Source organism: Photinus pyralis, unplaced genomic scaffold, assembly GCF_008802855.1.
Source record: "Photinus pyralis isolate 1611_PpyrPB1 unplaced genomic scaffold, Ppyr1.3 Ppyr1.4_LG1, whole genome shotgun sequence".
Lineage (NCBI taxonomy): Eukaryota > Metazoa > Arthropoda > Insecta > Coleoptera > Lampyridae > Photinus > Photinus pyralis.
The window spans coordinates 64,682,981-64,702,096 of NW_022170249.1; the positions used below are offsets into that span (position 1 = coordinate 64,682,981).

The window sequence follows — 19,116 nt, forward strand, 5'->3', positions numbered from 1 at the left end:
GCAATGCAAGGCTTGTGCTATGCATTCTAAAATTGCCTTGCATTGCTTATTACGGTTTCATTTATGCAATTGTGTTACAACTTTTGTGCAAGTTCAGAAAAGTGTTGCAGTACTGACAACATATTTTTCAAAAATTGAAAATTTTCAGTTTGTTTACACAGAAGGTTATTCTTGAAACTTAATAAAATTGACCATTAGGTATGAGCAAACAAAAGGAAATTAAGCTGGCTACAGCTTGTTATGTGGTGGCGCTTGCTATTAAAAAAAACACAAAAATAACACACGCGAAACCAAATAAATTGTGGTATTGACAAAATTACTAGAAAAGTTACTAGAACTTGCGCCAAACTTGCAAGTGAAATAGAACTTTCTCTAGATTTATTTTTCTTGCACCTGAATTGCGTATGAACATGCGCAGTAACGTATCTCTAACTTGCATTGCTCTTGCATTGCACGAAAATTGCCTAAAGCGGCTTTAAACGACCTGAGTCCAGCGCTTTACCAGCCGCAAGAGTTGGCAGGCCAGTTAGACTGGCGCCAGCTACTGAATACGTCTAAACGCACCTGAACAGAACATCTCCTGACTACATGCGAGGGAGAGCACGTAAACCTGGCGCTCCCGGCAGATATACCACGACTGTCCCTGTCGTCAAGTCACTGCCAATGGTGACGGATTTCTCCCCACTCTTATAATCTGTTATCTATTTCCATCGCGTGCTCTTTAATGCAAGCTTCTCTCCATGAAGTCACCTTATTCTCTCCTCTTAATTTTTATTCGTAGGACGTTACCTTTCCGTCCTGTCCATAGAGAAAACTGTTGCAAACGCTCAAACGGTTATTTTATAAGTGAGAATCAATCACGCCGTTAGCTCAGTGTTTTACTAAATAAGCATTTTGGTCCATACCACATTGGACTTGACACATATCTGAATATCTGTCAGTTGACTTGATCAATAGGAAAGTTTTTCTTGCAAAACAAAAAATTTGTTCTACGGGCGCGCCTGTTTTAAAGCAGGAATTAGAACCCGCGGAGCCGTTATTCAAAAAGTTATGATGACCGGTACCGTTATGACTTATTAATGCCAAAGAACCGATATTTTCAGTTGGCTCTGTGAGAAGGAAATTCGATTTGCATTGTTTGTTCCTCTTAAGATTGGATTAGTGTTAAAAAACTTTTCTTAGATTTACCTTTAGTGATTACTATTTATTACAATTAATGATGAAATAAATAAATCTGAAATTTAGATAAATAAATTAGAAATAAGAGCATCCACCCTAAACATGATGTGAGCAACAATTATGAACACTTCAAACATAAAATAACATATGTCAATATTTTGAAATTAGATAGTAGGTATATTTGCATTCTATTCAAAACTGGCTTTTTGCGCCATTATCTTTTTGGAACGATCTAGAATAAGAACATTCTTCGGACAGACACCCTGTAGATATAAATCATCATTTTGTTTGACAGTTGACATTGACATTGTTGGCATTTGGAAACATGGCAACATGGTTATTTAAGTTGGCTTGTTTTGATGTTTGCGAAGTTTCATAAAATTAAATCGAAATTGTATAATTAGCCTAGAAATCTGAAGAATTTTGATTAAAATGTTTAATCAAAGTGTAAACAGCTTCAATGCGGCAGCAGCACCGAGTACTGCAAATCCGATGAAAGATTTTGAAGTAACGTCTCCCCCAGATGAATCTATTAGTTCTTTGGCGTTTTCACCCGCTACAATTCCTCAAAATTTTCTAATTGCCGGCAGTTGGGACAATAACGTAAGGTGTTGGGAGGTAGAGCAGACCGGTAAAACCATTCCTAAAAGCATGCAAACTTGCGGTGCTCCTGTTTTGGATGTTTGCTGGAGTGATGACGGATCGAAGGTAATTACCGGTTCTTTTAAACCGATTCATTACAATATCTAATAGGTGTACATGGCTGGGTGTGATAAACAAGCGAAAGCATGGGACTTGGCAAGTAATCAAGTGATGCAAGTTGCCCAACATGATGCACCGATTAAGACTTGTCACTGGATTAAATCACCCAATTACAGCTGTCTAATGACCGGCTCTTGGGATAAAACGCTTAAATTTTGGGATCCACGAAGTCCGACGCTTATTATGAGTATCAACTTGCCGGAAAGGTGTTACTGCGCCGATGTAGATTATCCAATGGCTGTGGTGGGAACTGCAGGTCGTCACATTATTGTCTACCAATTGGAAGGAACTCCACAGGAGTACAAGAGATTGGAAAGTCCACTGAAATACCAGCATCGCTGCGTTTCCATTTTTAGGTAAGATCAATTATATGGTCACAGATGCAAATTATACTATCGATAGCTCATTCCATGTTAATTGGCTGTTAGTTATTATTCTCGTTAGGAGAGAATGCCGGTCGCAGAACCCCTGATGCCTGTCTGCACTCGTATGGTGTAATATGAAAAATGTACGATTGTAGACTGGCATCAAGTGTTCTGTGACTGGCATTCTCTCCTGGCGAGCATAATGGATACCTAGGTACTTATAAAGATATTTTAAGAAATCCTAAAAAACTTACTGCAATATTTTATTTTTTTTGTCTTTATTTTTGAATGGGCAGGGTTTCAGGCAAGACTGCTCTACCAACACACCCCATACGCAGTTTTTATTATCTTTGATTTTTTATTAGGTTTCTTTCTTGGGACTTTGATCATGATTCGCCTTCTTCAAGAGGAGATGAAATATGAGTTGTTGAACTTTTAACATGTTTAATTTTTTGCACTCTCTCTCTCTTAAGAATATGTTTTTGGGAGTAATTTCTTTTTGCTCTTAATACATGAAACTAATTAGATTAGCTTCACGCATTTCCTGTATGTGATTGTAAAGAAAGTTTGGTATGTCTTAATCAGTGGTGTATTGGTAAATTACGGTAAGGGTATATGCAGGCGTCCGTTTAACCAGGGGAATTTGGCAAGCATACTTTTTGACGATTGATTTGTTGCTTGGTACACATAGTTTCGGTGAATTCACAATCACACTTATGCTCGTTTGCACCGACAAATTTAAGCGGAGCTTAGCTTAAGCGTAGCTTAAAATCCATCGCAACCATTGTCTCAATAATCGTTGCCATGGATTTTAAGCTACGCTTAAGCTAAGCTCCGCTTAAATTTGTCGGTGCAAACAGGCATTAAACTTCAATGTCGAAAGCGAGAGATTCTGCTTTTGTGCAATGTGGTTTAATGAAATGGTAGAAAAGCTTATTTTATTATACAGTCTATTCTATAAATATGGCCCAAGGCTATAGCAACTTTAATTTTTATGATTTAACCCTATATGTTTATTATATGGTGCAGTATTAGCGACGCCTTGGCAAAAAACAAATTTGTTTAAACCCTTCATTTACATCTTATGACGGAAAATTCAAAAAATTATCTACAAGAATACACCAAAACAAGATACGAAGAATCGCATAGGATTTTCAGTGGGTGAATTTTTTGACACATTCGGAAACGCAACTTTCAATCCGACTCATATTCCATTGCACTGATCCTTGAATTTGTGGAAATTGATTTGTGAAGGTTGACATCACTGTCTCTTTTCATTCTTGAGTTAGACGAGGACAGACAAGAAAACAAAAATTCCCCTAATAACCCATTTCAAAAAGAATTTTGGTGACGCACATGAAGCAAATGCCGAAATTAATTTTTTTTTGTCAAATTGTAGCTGAAATCATCTAATTTAACACTATAAGTTGTTTTAAGAAATAAAAATACAATTTAAATCGCTACAATCTTGGGCCCTTTTTGTAGAACAGACTATGATATTATATAATTTCATTATTCACTCATATCAAGTTTACATTAATTTGATGATGAAGAGAAAATAACGTTACATACTTTATTGGAAATATAACAACTTGTAATGCATCGAATATTTGGCATTCGGTTATGGGGGAAAACCAATATTTTTTGCATCACTACTAGCAACTTTCAGCGGGGTGCTTCTGTAGCAGAAGACCAAATCAACACTAAAATTTGGTGGCAAAGCACTATTTCAAAAATCCATAAAATTTAATAATTTATAAGTAGGTACTTTCTTTACCACCATCATGTAGATCATGTCCTTTAAAATGAGCACAGTCGTAAGGCTAAAGCACATATAGAAATGATATACAGGGTGTTGCCTAGCGCAACGCAGCATAGGGATTTCAATGATAATTTCTTTATAGTCAATTACTAGCTCCCCTAATTATTTTAGAGCAAAAGTCTAAATACGTTTTTTTAGAGAGAAAAATACTGCAATGTTTTTTTAGAGAATGTATGCTGCATCTGCATCAGATACTATTTGTTTATCAGAGAGAATCAGAGTACCTACATAATCGAAGAAAAAAAACTGATTTGAAGCAGATTTGTTCCTAAACTTATGTTCGGATTTTCCGCTACTACATCCAAAACGTTGAATGTATTGTCGTTTTCCTGATGGTTTTGACGGAAATTTTGAACGTTATTGCTTTCTTCGCAGTTCTTAAGTAATTTATGAACAAGTATAAATTTAATATACGTCAAAGGCAAATAATGAAACGTGATCGCTGTTTTTTTAGGTAATTCCAAGGCATATTTGATTTATTGAAAAAGGAACCTTTTTATTTTGTCGATTTCTACGGTTTTGAAAAACGGAAAATTATGAGTAATAGCATGAACAGATACAGTATTTTTTTTCTCTAAAAAAGCTTATTTAGACTTTTGCTCTAAAATAATTAGGGGAGCTAGTAATTGACTATAAAGAAATTACCATTGAAATCCCTATGCTGCGTCGTGCTAGGCACCACCCAGTATAAATTTAAATTAGACTTGCAATGAATATTCGGTATTTTATTATCTTATTACGAGTATATTTGACCAAGTACAATACAAATCAAAATTTTCTTATACACTTTGTCCAAAATACAATAGTTAATCAGTTATATGCAATATTAAATTTAACAATAAATCAATCTAGTAGGCCATGTAACTGTTTTGTCATATTGTTATGGTGACATTTGACGTATTTTTAAGATTAAATTGATATAGCCTATTAGGTATTCTTCGAATTGAGTAAATACAGTGTTAAGCTATGTCCATCGAGTCACGGGACATACTGTATATTATTGTAGTGAGCTAATTGGTAAAATGAAAGAAAATATTGATGTATTTTATGATAATATATTTCTCCTAAAGTAGTCATAAGCATCTTGTCTTCTGTATTACAAAATTTACAAAAAAAAACTATGAAATAAATGTTATTGTCCATGGCGACAAATATTTTGCTGCAGTTTGGATCAAAAACGAAAAATTTGTCTTTCACAGAATTTTCGGTGTACAGCTGAATATACTATTTGTCTCATTTAAATGTAAGTTGTGTTAGCTATGGAAGTAAATTTTAGGTTTCCATTATGTCATGAGCTATCAATAGTATATTTACATCTGTGGTATAATTTTGTAGTGTTAAAGAACGCAATATTGCAGGGATAAAAAGAAATCTCCGACCGGTTATGCACTAGGTTCCGTTGAGGGAAGAGTTGCGATACAATACGTCAATCCCACCAATCCCAAAGACAATTTTACTTTTAAATGTCACCGTTCAAACGGCACTCCAAATGGATACCAGGACATTTATGCAGTAAACGACATTGCTTTTCATCCGGTTCATGGAACGTTGGCCACTGTAGGCTCCGATGGTTCGTTCAGCTTTTGGGATAAGGATGCTCGAACCAAACTGAAACCTTCGGAATTAATGGAACAGCCTGTTACACGTTGTGCATTTAATCATAATGGACAAATCTTTGCATATGCTGTAAGTTACGATTGGAGTAAAGGGCACGAGTATTACAACCCCATGAAAAGGAATTACATTTTTCTACGCCCTTGTTACGATGAGCTGAAACCGAGATCCGCTTCTTAATTGTGTACATTTATACTTTGCTTATGTTCTATCATGTATTGATTTTTACTTTGCTTTTAGCATAAGGTTTCTGGTAGATAAACAATAAAATAAATTAATCGTTTATCTTTATTTGCAATTCTTTTGGTTATATTGTTCTTCAAATTTTTAGCATAATTATTATTAAGTATGGCGTTAAAAGATCTATGTGTGAGCCGTGAGCAAATATTATTGTACCTACTGCGCTCATGTAATGGGCGATCAAAAATGAGTTGCTGTCGAGTCGCCTTTGGAAGATCAAGTTAAGTACGATTTTCTTACACCATATAGACAATACAATAATTATGCGAAATACAACTGAAAATGAACTAATTCGCATATCATTAGATAAAAATCTTCTTTCGCGATTGGTTCAATTATAAACCCTCTTAAGTTAACATATGGGGAGGAATAATCTGCAAAAATGTTAAATTTCCTATGTTCGGTTTTGTAATATTCACCAATCACCCGGTATGTGAAAGGGAAGAGGCCTCAATTCAACACTTAAATCGCCGGCGTGATTTAGTTTCTCTGGAAAATGTAAATTCGAAATATGATCAAATTTTGAGGAAAAAAGGATGGTAAGGTTGGGATTTGGATAATATAGGCAACTAGCGATGCACATGTAATTCAATGGGGCGCGATTGCCTCTGAACTTCATTCACCAATCACCATTATATAAGCAAGGGGTGCATATGCTCGGAAAAATATGTATTAGGTAGATATGTACAGAGCATACAACAGAAACTGATATTTTGTCTATTAATATATGATTAAAAATTCTAGAAAACATGCATCAAAAGAGTTCATACTTTAGGAATTAATTGCAAAAATTAGGAAACATTTTAAGTAAGTGTATGGGATCGGTAGCCTGCCTGAATACTGTACTGTATATTTTGGTAATTCATGTGAAGCTCAAAAGTTTTCATAACCGACGTCATTGAAAAAATATGATTGATTACATATGCCGACGTTGTCAATGCAGTTTTGATAAATAGGCGTCTTGTAGACTGGCGAAATGCAAATGAACTACTCAACTGCATTGAATAAAACCATTGAAGTAATTAATCCTTCACTAAACGATAAAACCACAGATTTAAATATACTAAATCTGTGATAAAACTTAATTTTTTATTGAATTCTTCAACATTGAATGGTAGTGTTGTTAAAGAGAGGGCGCTGCAAGTAATTCTGTTAGTTTAACTGCTGACACGGCAGAATAAAGTCGAAACGTTAAACCACACACGTTATCGCTTCTCGGCCTATGGCTAAGATCAAAGTGTAGTATCTGTTCTTATCAGCTTAATATCTGATACGACCCGCATGCGGGTCCAGTATATTAAACTGATTTTTGGAAATTGACGGAGGTTAGGGGCTTGCTCCACCTCCGTCGCGGGTTGGCCCGGTCTTGCAGTACCTCCGGGATCGGCCCAAATAAATAAATATAAACGAAGATAATTCTGGATGGGGGAACTTTTTACATTCATGTAATCATCATAGACCAAATCTATGATGTAATGTATTAGATTTTATTCAAAGTTTCTCTATATTTTCACCAAGTATTTGATATCTGACTGCTTGATAGTGGTCCGCACTTTTTATACTACCTACAGTCCGTAGGCTGGTTTTATATCTATGGGAGGAGATGCAGTGTTTTTAGCCAAATTGCCCAATTATCATTAATTCGATATTTTTGACGTTGAAATTCATACCGTGTGGTGTCCATCTATTATTATCATTCGAATATACGGGAAGGATTACGCTTGTATTATTAACAAGAATATTTAAAATTTTTCCGCCTCTTTAAAGGCCACACAGTGTTAAGTGTCTTTTCTTCAAACGTCAAAATATTAGGCTATAATTTGACTGAAGTGGCTGCGGAAAAATGCAACTTTTCCGCCGGCGACAGTTTTACTTTTCCGGAAAAGTGTTGCTATGAAAACGCTAAAATAATAACACACAACAACGAAAATAAGAATTTAAACGTCATTTTTATTTGTCAAACTAATATTAAACGTGCAATTTGTCAATGTTGCCTTTTGAAAATTAAAACCATGCAGTATTGTAAAAGTCTGCGCAGACGAAGTTTAATTTTCTGCAATCACATGAGATGCTGATGGTTCAATATCATTTGTTTTGCTGGCACTAGGTGTTATTATAACTTCTTTCCTTCAATTTTACTTGCGTTATCATTTTTATTTCGCAACGGCTCCTCTATGTAGCCTTCTGCTACACTACTTGATTTCCAGCCCCCGTGCCGTTTTAGCGACTCAATATTACCTCCTCCATCAATTAATAGTGTAGCCGAAGTGCGTCTTAAAGAATGACCTGTGTATTCTTTTGAATTACTTAATTTTAAGAGAGTTGCAACCTTTCCAGGAACACTGCTAATAGTGTGTATTCCCATTACACTTCTGCAGCATTTTCCATTTTGGTATTTAGAAAAAAATCGAGTTTCTAGCATATCTTTTGGTCTTAACGCTGCGTATTTTCGATCAATTTTGATGTAATTTTCTCCAATTATTGTGAACGATCGAACTTTTCTAGTCTTCCTATCCGGTATTTTAATCAAAACAACATTCCCCATGTCCTCTATATCTGTAGTTTTCATTTTTACCATTTCATCATATCTGCAGGCTCCAGTTATTCCAATTAATAAAACAATCTGAAAAAATTACATAATATTCAAACTACAAAATTAAATTTAGGTATTACCTTTAATCCTAAATGCAAATCATCTTGCGTTTCAAATAAAAAGGTTTCAAACGGCTCCTTCGAAAAAATTCTTGATTTTTTTGCATAACACCCTTCGTTTGATTTTTTCAAGAACGCGCGTAACTTTAAACATCCATTCCGTTTTTGATTATTAGCTGCGACTTGATCATGGAATATCGCGACCATGGTCGATGATTTCCATTTTTTCTCTTTAGCCATTGTGTTGAAATGTGCTAGAAACACATTTTCTTCAAATTTTACGTTCTTTGAGTCGCACCACTTTTTAAAATGATCGTACGCGGCACAATATTTCTCGCTAGATTTTGTGGGTCCAAGACAGCCTGATTGGTCGCAGCGGCAGCCTCAAGTTCTGTCGACAAAATCGGTTGCATTTCAAAAACTAACTGGTCACAACGGCAACGATGAACAATTTATATCTGTCAAAACGTTTTTTTTGTATACCTATTAACAATCGAAACTACTCGCATTTATTTATCACCTACTACATTTCTTGTAGGTACATGCATAAATCAAACCTAGAGCTGAGTATCAAAAACACAAAAACATGGCAGCTTTATAATAATTTAAACCATTTGAAGAAAAAATAGCATATTTAATTTGGAGAAGTGATTTTTCATGGCTTGCCGTCTATTACCCGCCTCACAACTCGGGCGCGCCATGAAGTCATTCCCCACCGCTGAAAATAATGTACTACTAATAGTTACCGTCACCAGTTTTCGCTCAAGCAGAGAAGAGACATGCACAAACGGGGTTTATCACAGAGAACTTTGTTTATTTTGAATAAAACCGGGACAGCGCGTACGCAGTCCCGACTACCAAAAATTACGCGCCCGAGTTATCCACATTAGGGATAATCGCAGGTTTCAGCCCGATCGTAGTGCAATGAAAGGGCCTCATCCTGGGGGAACCGCCTTATTGATCACGGTAACCCCTACGCCAGGTAAGTATGCTTTGTCAGCATTTTGCTCGATGTCATATTCAATACACAACGGAACATCAAGTGTCTAGATTATTGGTGGCGCCATCTGTTAAATCTATTAACTACACCGGTACTTTAAATGGTAGCGTGGTAGCGAATGTTTGAAAACTTTACAAAGTAGTGGCGAGTGGCGACACTATTATCGATTCTAGTCACCGTTATCCTTCGACCATTTTCATCCAAGTTTAAATCTTTTAAAATGTAGGCAATTTTTATTTTTTCCTGTGATGCTTTTCATAATATGCTATATTTTTTCTTAAAGAGCAAATTAACCTAAAATGGGTTCTCTGAGGAAACCCATATTCTGGTTAATTTATTTGCAGCAATTTACTGAAGTGAGTTTTTAGCACGAAAAATAAAAGTAATAGCATTGCGTAAAACAATCAAAATTAGTATGAATTATCAAATCTACAACTTAATCTTGAAAATATTATTGTTTTGATATAGCTAATCTTGTCCACTGTGAACTTACAATATTCAACCTCTTGTTTTTAAAATATAGGAATGTTGTGACTGGAGAATTTTGTTACAATTTCAGGGCTCGTCTAATTATCTAGTAATAAGAAGCTTGCATGGCACATCAGCTTCGAATTCGCTAGTGGGATTTTTGATTTAAATATTAAAAAATTCAATGCAGGTTATTACATCATCCCCTAAAATTGGTATTCCTATTTTACAAATCAAAAATTAAGAAACCGAGTATCAAACATATTGCCAAGCAAATTTTCAGGGGCGAATATTAAAGGGAGAGTATAAATTGTTATGTTATGACCGTTACAAGGTGAATTTTTATAGTCAGATTTGACTAGAATATGTAAAAGTGTGAGGGCTTTTCAAAGCTTTGTTTGAATGCATTTCTGAACATTAATATAGAATATACCAAACTCATCAACATTCAGACTTCTGTACATCATATTTTTCAATATTTTGGCAAAAAAATTCAAAAACACAACAATAAATTTATAATCCTTTAAAAAGCTACACTACTACTAAATAATTAAAAATTTAATGATGTCCGTGGTCATGATGATCACTGCCGGAGCCTAACAGCTTTGTTCCTAATATAGTAACTACAAATGCGGCAAAGCCATATTTGAATCCACGCGAAAATGTCAACATAATCCGTTGCCCTTCGGTTCCCCATAATCGTCGATCGTATCTCCACACTTCGTTGCGTAGCCAAGGGTCGCTTAGGCCTCGGGCGGCTAGTTTTTCTCGTACCTTCAGTAATTCGGGCGCGTCTTCCACGCGATAGGATTTATAATCTGGTACTTTTATTTCATGGTGATGGTGATCTCCTCCCATTCTGAAGAGTTATAACCTGAAATTAAACAATTACATAACAATACAAAATTTAATAGGCATAACAAGAAATCGTACCACTGTGTATAAGAGCAATCTAAATCTGCCGTTTGCCAGAAATACTTAGATTTGGCCGTTTATTATGTTCGAAAAGCAGCTAATATTTAAAAAATATCAATTTTTGCTGTCAAACTGAATTTGGTTAGAATTGGGATAGATTACATTCATATGATGTCATATATTCTATGTACAGGATGGTACAATTTCAATGTCCCTACAGTCAACACTATTTTTCCAACATGTTTTCATTGATTGTGTCTTTATTGTACCTGCGTGGATAGCACGGACACGGTAAATATCTAAGGTAAATATAATATGCGGTGATTTTAACTGTAACTTGACCGATCCTGGAAATCTAGTTGAAACCAACAGTTTCCAACTTTTGTGTGTCGTATTACGACTCGTACATCGTTTTATTTGTAATAAAAAATGCTACTCAATTTAGCTTCTACTTTTTTTATAGGCCATACAAAAAAATAAAGTTGATGATTTCTCCGAAATGAAACGTCTCAACTGTGTCTTGTAAAACAATAAGTGACAATGAGAAAATGTTTTTTTTGTATCTGTTAAAATAACATCAGAAAAAAATAAAAACGAAATCGGCAAATTTAATGTCTCTAATTTGACCATCTTCATATCTTCTATTGTTTCCGAAATCCCCAGGATAGACATCCTTATCTGGGACACAGTGTATAGCTGCACTTCATCCAGAAGTTCTGCTAATGACGGATTATCCGTACTCATTTATTATTAAGGTTAAATGATCAATTAAAATCGTCTGCGATAGGTATTATATTTCTGTTTAAATTTGATATTATTTTCACTAAAACGTCATTTATTAAATGATCAAGTCAAGAATTGTCTAGGAGGGGGCGTGCGCTCCCTTTAAATCCGCGCCTGATTATACAGTAGTTTTTTTTTTTTAAGAAAAGTGGGTGGATTCTTGTAAACTCAAGTTTAATATACTTACCTTTGAGAATTTTGTTTATTTAGTTCTCTTAATCTTTGAAAGCTTTTTTGATTTATATGGTCCCCTCCCAGTAAATCACATTGTTATATATATCAAATGTTATAGCATAGTATAATAGGTACAGATTATATTATGTTATATTATGGTTATAGCTTCACTTCCTTTCTTTGTAAGGCATTTAATTAAGAATAAGACAATAAATCTCATACGACTTTGTCCTATATAAATGTGATGGACTATGGAGAATATTAGCAAAGACTGTTGGAGAATAGTCTTTGATATTATTCTATTCTTACACTATGATATTAGTTATTAATATTACAAATCACACTTGCATAGTTAATACCGAGGTTAATACAGTACAACTACTGAAAGATCACATGTAACAGTAAGACAAGTACCGATTGTGTGATTTGCAAAATAAATGCTACAATTCAATGATGCTACGATGACTGCATATTTTGCACATACAGGGTGGTGCCAAGCGCAACGCAGCATAGGGATTTCAATGGTATAATTTCTTTATAGTCAATTACTAGCTCCCCTAATGATTTTAGAGCAAAAGTCCAAATAAGTTTTTATTAGAGAAAAAAATACTGCATCTGTTCATACTTTTAGTTATAATTTTTCATTTTTCAAAACCATAAAGATCGACAAAATAAAAAATTACATTTTTATAAATCAGTGATGCTTTGGAATCTTTTAACAAACTACAAGCGCATCGCATCTAAGTTATCGTTGTTTGACATCGAACGATTTTCATATTTAATTCTGTTACAACTATCCGATGCAAGAAAAAGCGGCAATTGGGTAATGTTTTTTTAGAGAATGTATGCTGCGTCTGCATCAGATACTGTTTGTTTATCAGAGAGAATCAGAGTACCTACATAATCGAAGAAAAAAAACTGATTTGAAGCAGATTTGTTCCTAAACTTATATTCGGATTTTCCGCTACTGCAGCCAAAACGTTGAATGTATTGTCATTTTCCTGATGGTTTTGACGGACATTTTGAACGTTATTGCTCTTGCAGTTCTTTAACTAATTTATAAACAAGTATAAATTTAATATACGTCAAAGGCAAATAATGAAACGTGATCGCTGTTTTTTTAGGTAATTCCAAGGCATATCTGATTTATTGTAAAATGAACCTTTTTATTTTGTCGATTTCTACGGTTTTGAAAAACGGAAAATTATGAGTAATAGCATGAACAGATTCAGTATTTTTTTCTCTAAAAAACTTATTTAGAATTTTGCTCTAAAATAATTAGGGGAGCTAGTAATTGGTTATAAAGAAATTACCATTGAAATCCCTATGCTGCGTCGCGCTAGGCACCACCCGGTATACCTCAACATATACTGTGGGAGGGTAGTCAGAGTCAAAAATACTTTAATAATATTAATAATGGAAGACTATACAGTGTAATCATTTCAATTGTACAGCCTTTTTGTAAAAATATTAAATATTTAGTTAAATTTACATGCAACGAAAATATGTACACAATACTACTTTATAAATCTCACATACGTGATAGCACCTGCAATAACTACTTCTAATATAATAATCACAATAAGAATTAATTTATTATATAAAACACCTCTACTTATTTGTCGTAAAATTCTCCGCGAACTGGCCAACTGTTCATCTCCACTTGTAAGACGGTTCTTTGCCCTTAAAAGTGTTTCTCGTTGACCATCTAGTTCCGATAGTACCTCTGTTCCTATGGTTTCTGTTTCGATGGCAATTTGTTCGCTCCTGGCTATACTGTCTCCTGTTCTCTCTAATATGGCTTTGCCTTGTAAGACAGTTTGTCGATTTTGTGCGTTCCAATCTGTGTTTCTGTCCATTTTTGAGTTTTACGAATAGCATTAATTTGTTAAAATAATTAGCAAGAAAATATCATTGGTTAGAAAACTGTCAATTGTCATCTTAACAGGTTTGTTTATTTTTGTATTACACATAGCGACGTTGTCACGTTTTCTTAAAAGCAGCGTATAAGAACGGCAACGTATAACGTAATCTAATAGTCAAAATCGTGTCGTGTTACATGCTTTGTTTGCGAAAAGTTATTTATCATACCAAAGACTAAAGATATGCCTTGTTGCCAATTCCCCCATCCCCCATATTTAAAAAAATAGTATTATTTTGAAAATGGTCGACGTTACTGAATAACATAGCATAGGTATACATGAAAATAACCATACGATATTTTCTCTGTTACCTAAGTAATTAGTAAGGGTGAATGATATTGTTATTAAATTAAAGTTTAGTCTTGGATAAGCAAGAGGCTGTTGTGGTAATCTACCTTCGATTTCCCTCTTCACAAATCTTACGCTGATAATTTCCCACTAACTTCTTTATATAAACTTACCTTGGTTGCTTTAAGCTGTATATACCGTGTGTCCCAGGGAGAACGCACCATAGAGAAACAGAATGAATGTATTTTTTCGCGAAGGATCCACGAGGCCTTTGATATGTATTTGAAGTTAGCGTTCAACGTACGTTATTGTGCTTTCCTGATAATTAGGACGATATTGGACTAGTACGTTGAACGCTAATTTCAATGGCCTCGTCGATCCTTTGCGAGAAAATACATTGCCGTTTCCATATGGTGCGTTCTATCTAGGACACACTGGTATGCGTGTAAACATATGTGTCATTTACATTGTGAAGTTCGTTAATTACAGGTAGTTTTATTCTTTCTTGTATTAACCATCAATCTTTGACTCTCATGTCACAATCTGTTATTACTTACAGTTTGGATTATATATTTATATCTGTTTATTTGAGGATGGCGTGCCTCAAGGTTTTATTTGTACTATTTCCTGAATGCCTTTATATTATGTTATTGGTATCTGTTTATGTATTCATTATCAGTGTGGTGTTGCTCTGTATGACTCTACTAACCATTTATACCGTGGAATAATTACCGATTTCGATGTATCTGTTAGTTATACTATCTCTCTCTCTCTCTCATACCCGCTGCTGGACGGTGCGCAAGCAATACGAGAAAGTGCAAGCGGACCGCACGGATTTTTTTCTTAGGCATCCTCTCGAGTCCTCTTGCTCTACCGAGTCCTATAGAGCGCATTCGTTGGGTGATACAGCTGATTTAATCTATTTACGTTGCTCGTTTACGAAAACTAAGTTGGTTCATAAACATATTAACTTAAGCGAATGTTACGCGAGCAATAATTTGTAAGGGGTTTTTAATGTAGGCATTATGAAATGATGCGTTGTGTACATTTCAGGTACGCGGGTATAATTAACCTCCAATACTATTTATTATATTCATCAATATACCTAAGTGTAGTTGGATTCTCTGAGGTATTCAAACTTCTCTTTCGAAATTTCCAAGTCACCGGTTTCACATTCGAACTCGATAACTTTATACTCTATTGTTTTAGCATTCCTAATTGAATAAGTAAATTGTTTTGGAATATACTATTGAAACAAACGGATATAGATATTGGCACAGACATATATATGGAACGACGTTTTAACATTTAATGTGCAACAATACTGTAATCTTAAATCGGCTTTGCCCGAATTTCTTTTATCTTAATGATAATAATCAATAATTAATTTTATCTTAATAATAATTATAAATCATTCTTTTTATCTTGTTGATAATGAAAAAATAGTTATTTTTATCTTGTTGATAATTTTGCTATTTAAAATTATCAACAAGATAAAAAAAATGATTTTGAATTATCATTATGATAAAAGTAATTATTTTATTTTAACAAATATTAATTATTTTTATCAACAAGATAATAAAAATGAATATTGTTTATCCTCTACATAATTTTATTTTGCCTATTTCAAATGATCTTAATGATAAAGTTTTAATCAAACCACTTAAATTTATCTTGTAGATAAGGCCTAGACCTAACCTAGACCTCGACAGTAGAGAGAAAACCTGTGCGCGAGACTAAACCGCGTGACGTCAGTAGCCAACACATTTGCCACCGCGCAGGCAGAGTATACGAATTCACGTAAACTGGGACTGATTTGTTTCATTGTATTTATTTGTGCACAATGCTGCAAGATTATCAAAAAGATGATTCGCGAAATTTAGTTACCAAATGTGAGTGTGGAGTGGAAATGATGTACGGGTTGTATAATACCACTACTGGACTGCTCTGAGGTTCAGTTTATAAGACGAAAACTGTTCGTGAATCAGCTTATATTATACCCTGGCAGCATTGTGCACATATCAAATAAAATGCACACATATATCGGTTCCAGTTTTCGCGAATTGGTATAATCTGCCAATAACGCGGCGGCAAATGTGTTGGCTACTGACGTCACGCGGCCACAGGTACGTTTTCATGCTTCCCGCCAACCCCTGATTTTAAAATGCTTACAGCTGACGTAAATATCAATATTTTGCCCCAAAGTTTTTTGATCGTTTAATAACAAAATTTCCCGATTTCTGTTAAAATAAAAAATGTCGCACCTACCTATTATTCTAGAGGCCTGGAATTTTTTTTGCACTAGGTAGATACCTTGAAGGTAGGTATGCCAGATGACCTTCAAATTTTGATCACTGAAGAGAGGCCAATGTGTTGTGTTGCCAAAACTTCAAGACGGTGTGTCGCAGATGAGAACTCACAAAAGAAAAATGAATCGTCTGACAGAGAGGTATTGGTGAAATCGAAGCGAATATCTTGAAAACGAAGTGTCAGAAGTGTCATAAAGGTCGGGTAAGTGGAATAGCCTGGACGAGACACATTTACTGGTGACTTTTAGTGCAAATATCTGCAGAACTTAGTGTCGGAGGAGGGTACTTACAAAGAGAGGAAAGATCGTCTAAACGAGACACATCTACTGATAGCGATGTGAAAACTTCATTGTGAATATCTCAAAAATGTTATGGAGAATTTCTCTAAGGGCTTGATTCTTCTTGCACTATAGGTATAGCGTAGATTCTTAATGTATGTCAGGCGGCCTTTAAATGTTTATGTGTAAAGATCCCCTCCCCATTAATCATCTAGCAAGATTGTAAACATCGATAACTATAGCATGCTACTACCTTATAAGTGATAACCCAACTAAATTTACTAAGCTATTCCGTTAAAAAAATGCGCTTTATCTGCACAAGATTTGTGCACAATTTATGCTTGGTAATTATTAGCTGTATGGTTTGTGTTTAAGTATGGAAACAATTGGTGTTGTGACAAAAACCAAAATATGAATAAATTTCACATTTATGCGGTCACAATATTAACAAAACAGAATCCACACGTGCATATGCGGCAGATGCCATCCACTCGGATGATTTAGTAAATTTTGGAGAAGTAAAATTAAAAAAAAAGGAATAAAATTAGGGCATGTCATTTGAAATAATGCAGTGTGAGCCAATTTCCGGTATAACAGAAAGTAATATAAAACTGAAAATACAGTGTCTGAAAACGAGTTCATACAATAGCCTATATTACCACAAACTAGAAATCTAATTGCATTAATTTCCCCTATCCAATAATAATCGACTCAGTCCGTCGTTGGACACGCTCTGTATAAACTAAAAGTTTTGAAACGGGCCTTTACTTTCGGGTCCTAGGCTCGCGCCTATTGCAAGAAAATGGCCATGACTTGCATATCTTGCGAAGAATAATTCATTAAATCCATATTTCCTACAATTTTACGTGTAGCGTCTATATGGACCTCAATAGACTTCTGGATAATGTCATTTATAAAAGGCGAAACAGCCTCTAGGTCTTCATTCCTCACTGTTTCAAAATTTTGCGTTCGGACCTGACTTCCACTATCTGTTTTTAACTCTTTCTCTTTTGCGTGGAAAAAATCAAATTGTGTTCAAACGGCCTTGTCCATAGGTTATGCCGTAAACAAAACACAAATAGGTACATTATGTTAAAGAATTCACGAAATTGTTTACATGTAAACTAGGTTAGGCTTTAGGGATCACAATTCACAAAAGAAAAATACAGTTTCTGGCAGTAATTGAGCAATGCTCTTACTTCAATGGCAATGTTTTTAAAGTTGGCTGGTACTTGCATTTTAATTTCGCATATCAAGTACTTCTCATTGATGATAATCGTCAAGAAAATACGGCGGTTTTAATCACTTAATAATGCCGCTAAGATTCAAGGTAAGATTTTTTATAACTGGGCCGGTATATTATTTACAAACCGGCAACAACGTTGAACGCGGATACACTCATTCATAACAGCCATCTCGCTTTATTTTCAGCTACAAAGAAAGCTCGTTCGTCGAAACATCAATACCGGCGAAGTGTGGCGCGAGTGAGACAAAAGGTCCGAGAGCATGGTAATTGTGGATGTCATTGTACGTTTGTGAACAGGTTTTGGTTGGAGCGCTTATTTTTGTTTTCAATTAAATCGGTAGCGTTTGCAACTAAACTACTCGGCGTTTTATTGTGCGGGTTTTAAATTAAAAATTAAAATACGTACAGTTTTATACATACTAACGTTGCGATTTACTAATAGATATTTCTAATAGTGCATTATGATATTATTTTATATAAAAGCAGAACTATTATTATAGTAAAAATCCTTTAAAAAAATGTTCGTTAGATTTTTTTTCTTAACGTAATTGTAATGGGATCTAATACAATGTTGAAGTTATTACTATACCTGGGGTTAAGCTGTGCGAGTGGTGGTGCTGAAATTTTGCAGCCCAATTCACCCAACCTCTTCAATAAGGGTACGTATAATATTTTAGTGTTTATTCCTTTGTTCATTATATTGCCGAAAATAAAGTTATAATCATAGTGCTAATATATAATTCATTAAAGGATAAGTATTTAAAGATCTACCCATTTATTTGTTTATTGATTGGCGGAGCCGGTTCGTTCGAAATTAGTATCTTTAATTATTCAACTGACCTTTATCAACCTCTGTGGTTTTTATTATTTCGTAAGCAATACAAGTTATCTTATACCTATTATGCATTATTAGTTATTACGGTTTTTTCAAGTCATCTGGTGATGATACACCTGAGGCGTCGGCAGTGCCCTTATTATATTGTGTACAAACAATGTAAAACACGCTCTTCGGCTGAGAACAATACACAACTTTTGAGTAGTTTACAAATTAAAGAAAAACAAAGGGAGCCTTGTTATAATTAAAACAAATAGATATGAA

At 34.6% G+C, this 19,116-nt stretch overlaps 2 protein-coding genes and 2 non-coding genes across 7 annotated transcripts; 2 read left to right on the forward strand and 2 right to left on the reverse strand.

The window, feature by feature from the left end:
- The first annotated feature begins 1,493 nt into the window (after positions 1-1,493).
- Positions 1,494-6,035, forward strand: LOC116159401 (mRNA export factor). Its single transcript, XM_031472369.1, has 3 exons — positions 1,494-1,887; positions 1,933-2,297; positions 5,487-6,035. Exons 1-3 carry the CDS (start codon positions 1,612-1,614, stop codon positions 5,920-5,922), a joined length of 1,077 nt encoding a protein of 358 aa, XP_031328229.1. The 5' UTR covers positions 1,494-1,611; the 3' UTR covers positions 5,923-6,035.
- Positions 6,036-7,189: 1,154 nt separating this feature from the next.
- On the forward strand, positions 7,190-7,379 carry LOC116160744. Its single transcript, XR_004143330.1, has one exon. It is a non-coding gene; the product is annotated as a U2 spliceosomal RNA (small nuclear RNA).
- Positions 7,380-7,912: 533 nt separating this feature from the next.
- On the reverse strand, positions 7,913-9,631 carry LOC116158558. 4 transcript variants are annotated; one of them, XM_031471352.1, is made up of 3 exons: positions 9,381-9,631; positions 8,656-9,025; positions 7,913-8,605 (listed from the first exon to the last, which is right to left on the reverse strand). In XM_031471352.1, the coding sequence occupies exons 2-3, from the start codon at positions 8,872-8,874 to the stop codon at positions 8,096-8,098; spliced, it is 729 nt and encodes a 242-aa protein (XP_031327212.1). In that variant the 5' UTR covers positions 8,875-9,025; positions 9,381-9,631; the 3' UTR covers positions 7,913-8,095. The 4 variants fall into 4 exon arrangements, with proteins under 4 accessions (XP_031327212.1, XP_031327211.1, XP_031327213.1 ...); XM_031471351.1 differs by having other exon boundaries at positions 8,656-9,092; positions 9,162-9,631; XM_031471353.1 differs by having other exon boundaries at positions 7,913-8,255; positions 8,312-8,605; positions 8,656-9,631.
- LOC116160737 lies at positions 9,463-9,624 on the reverse strand. Its single transcript, XR_004143323.1, has one exon. It is a non-coding gene; the product is annotated as a U1 spliceosomal RNA (small nuclear RNA).
- Positions 9,632-19,116: the final 9,485 nt, after the last annotated feature.